This window comes from Hippocampus comes, unplaced genomic scaffold (assembly GCF_001891065.2).
Source record: "Hippocampus comes isolate QL1 unplaced genomic scaffold, H_comes_QL1_v1.1 C16672382, whole genome shotgun sequence".
Lineage (NCBI taxonomy): Eukaryota > Metazoa > Chordata > Actinopteri > Syngnathiformes > Syngnathidae > Hippocampus > Hippocampus comes.
The window spans coordinates 1-673 of record NW_017836315.1 but is presented as its reverse complement, the minus strand read 5'-3'; the positions used below and the strand labels follow the sequence as shown (position 1 = coordinate 673).

At 48.9% G+C, this 673-nt stretch overlaps 1 protein-coding gene across 1 annotated transcript; it reads left to right on the top strand.

The window, feature by feature from the left end:
- Positions 1-81: 81 nt before the first annotated feature.
- On the top strand, positions 82-627 carry LOC109508865 (kelch-like protein 30; the record flags this gene model as incomplete). Its single annotated transcript, XM_019858809.1, has 2 exons — positions 82-348; positions 461-627. Coding segments are annotated over 2 exons (434 nt in total), but the record flags the coding sequence as incomplete, so codon positions are not given.
- Between the last annotated feature and the right edge of the window lie 46 nt (positions 628-673).

The window sequence follows — 673 nt, the reverse complement described above, 5'->3', positions numbered from 1 at the left end:
TTTTTTTTCCACGTTTTCAACTTCCTTTTGGGTGTCCCAATTGCCAAGATGTATTTCACGTTTTTGTGAGTATCCCAATAGTCTTACCCAAGCTCCGCATGTTCACTTCCTGGATAATTTGGTCCAATTCCGATCTTTTCCTTGTGTGTGCATATTCAGGTACGACGTTGACCCGCGTGGAGGTGGAGCGTTACGACCCGTACCACAACACCTGGACCGCTACGTGTCCCGCCGTCAAGTACGTGACCAATTTCACGTGTACGGCGTGCCAGGGAAAGCTCTACGTTATCGGCTCCTGTGCCGTCAAGTACAACCCTTTGACCATGCAGTGCTACAACCCCGTCATAGGTGAGGACACGCAAGGTCATTTGAGGGGACTTTTCATTATTTACTTACGTTTTCACACAAGCAGCAGAAAGGTGACGTGTGCATCCTTTAGTTCTGTTTTTTTTTTTCCCAGATAGCTGGATGAGTATCTGCTCCCCATTCATCCCCAAGTACCTTTCATCTCCTCGCTCGGTGTGCATGGAGGGAAACATCTACCTGCTGGCCGACAACACCAAGAAAGTCTACTCCTACGACCCCGATGCCAACATGTGGCAGAAGGTGCCAGCTCACGAACAGACTGTGGAGCATCGCTATATTGCGCATGCTAGCACTTAACCAGAAATGA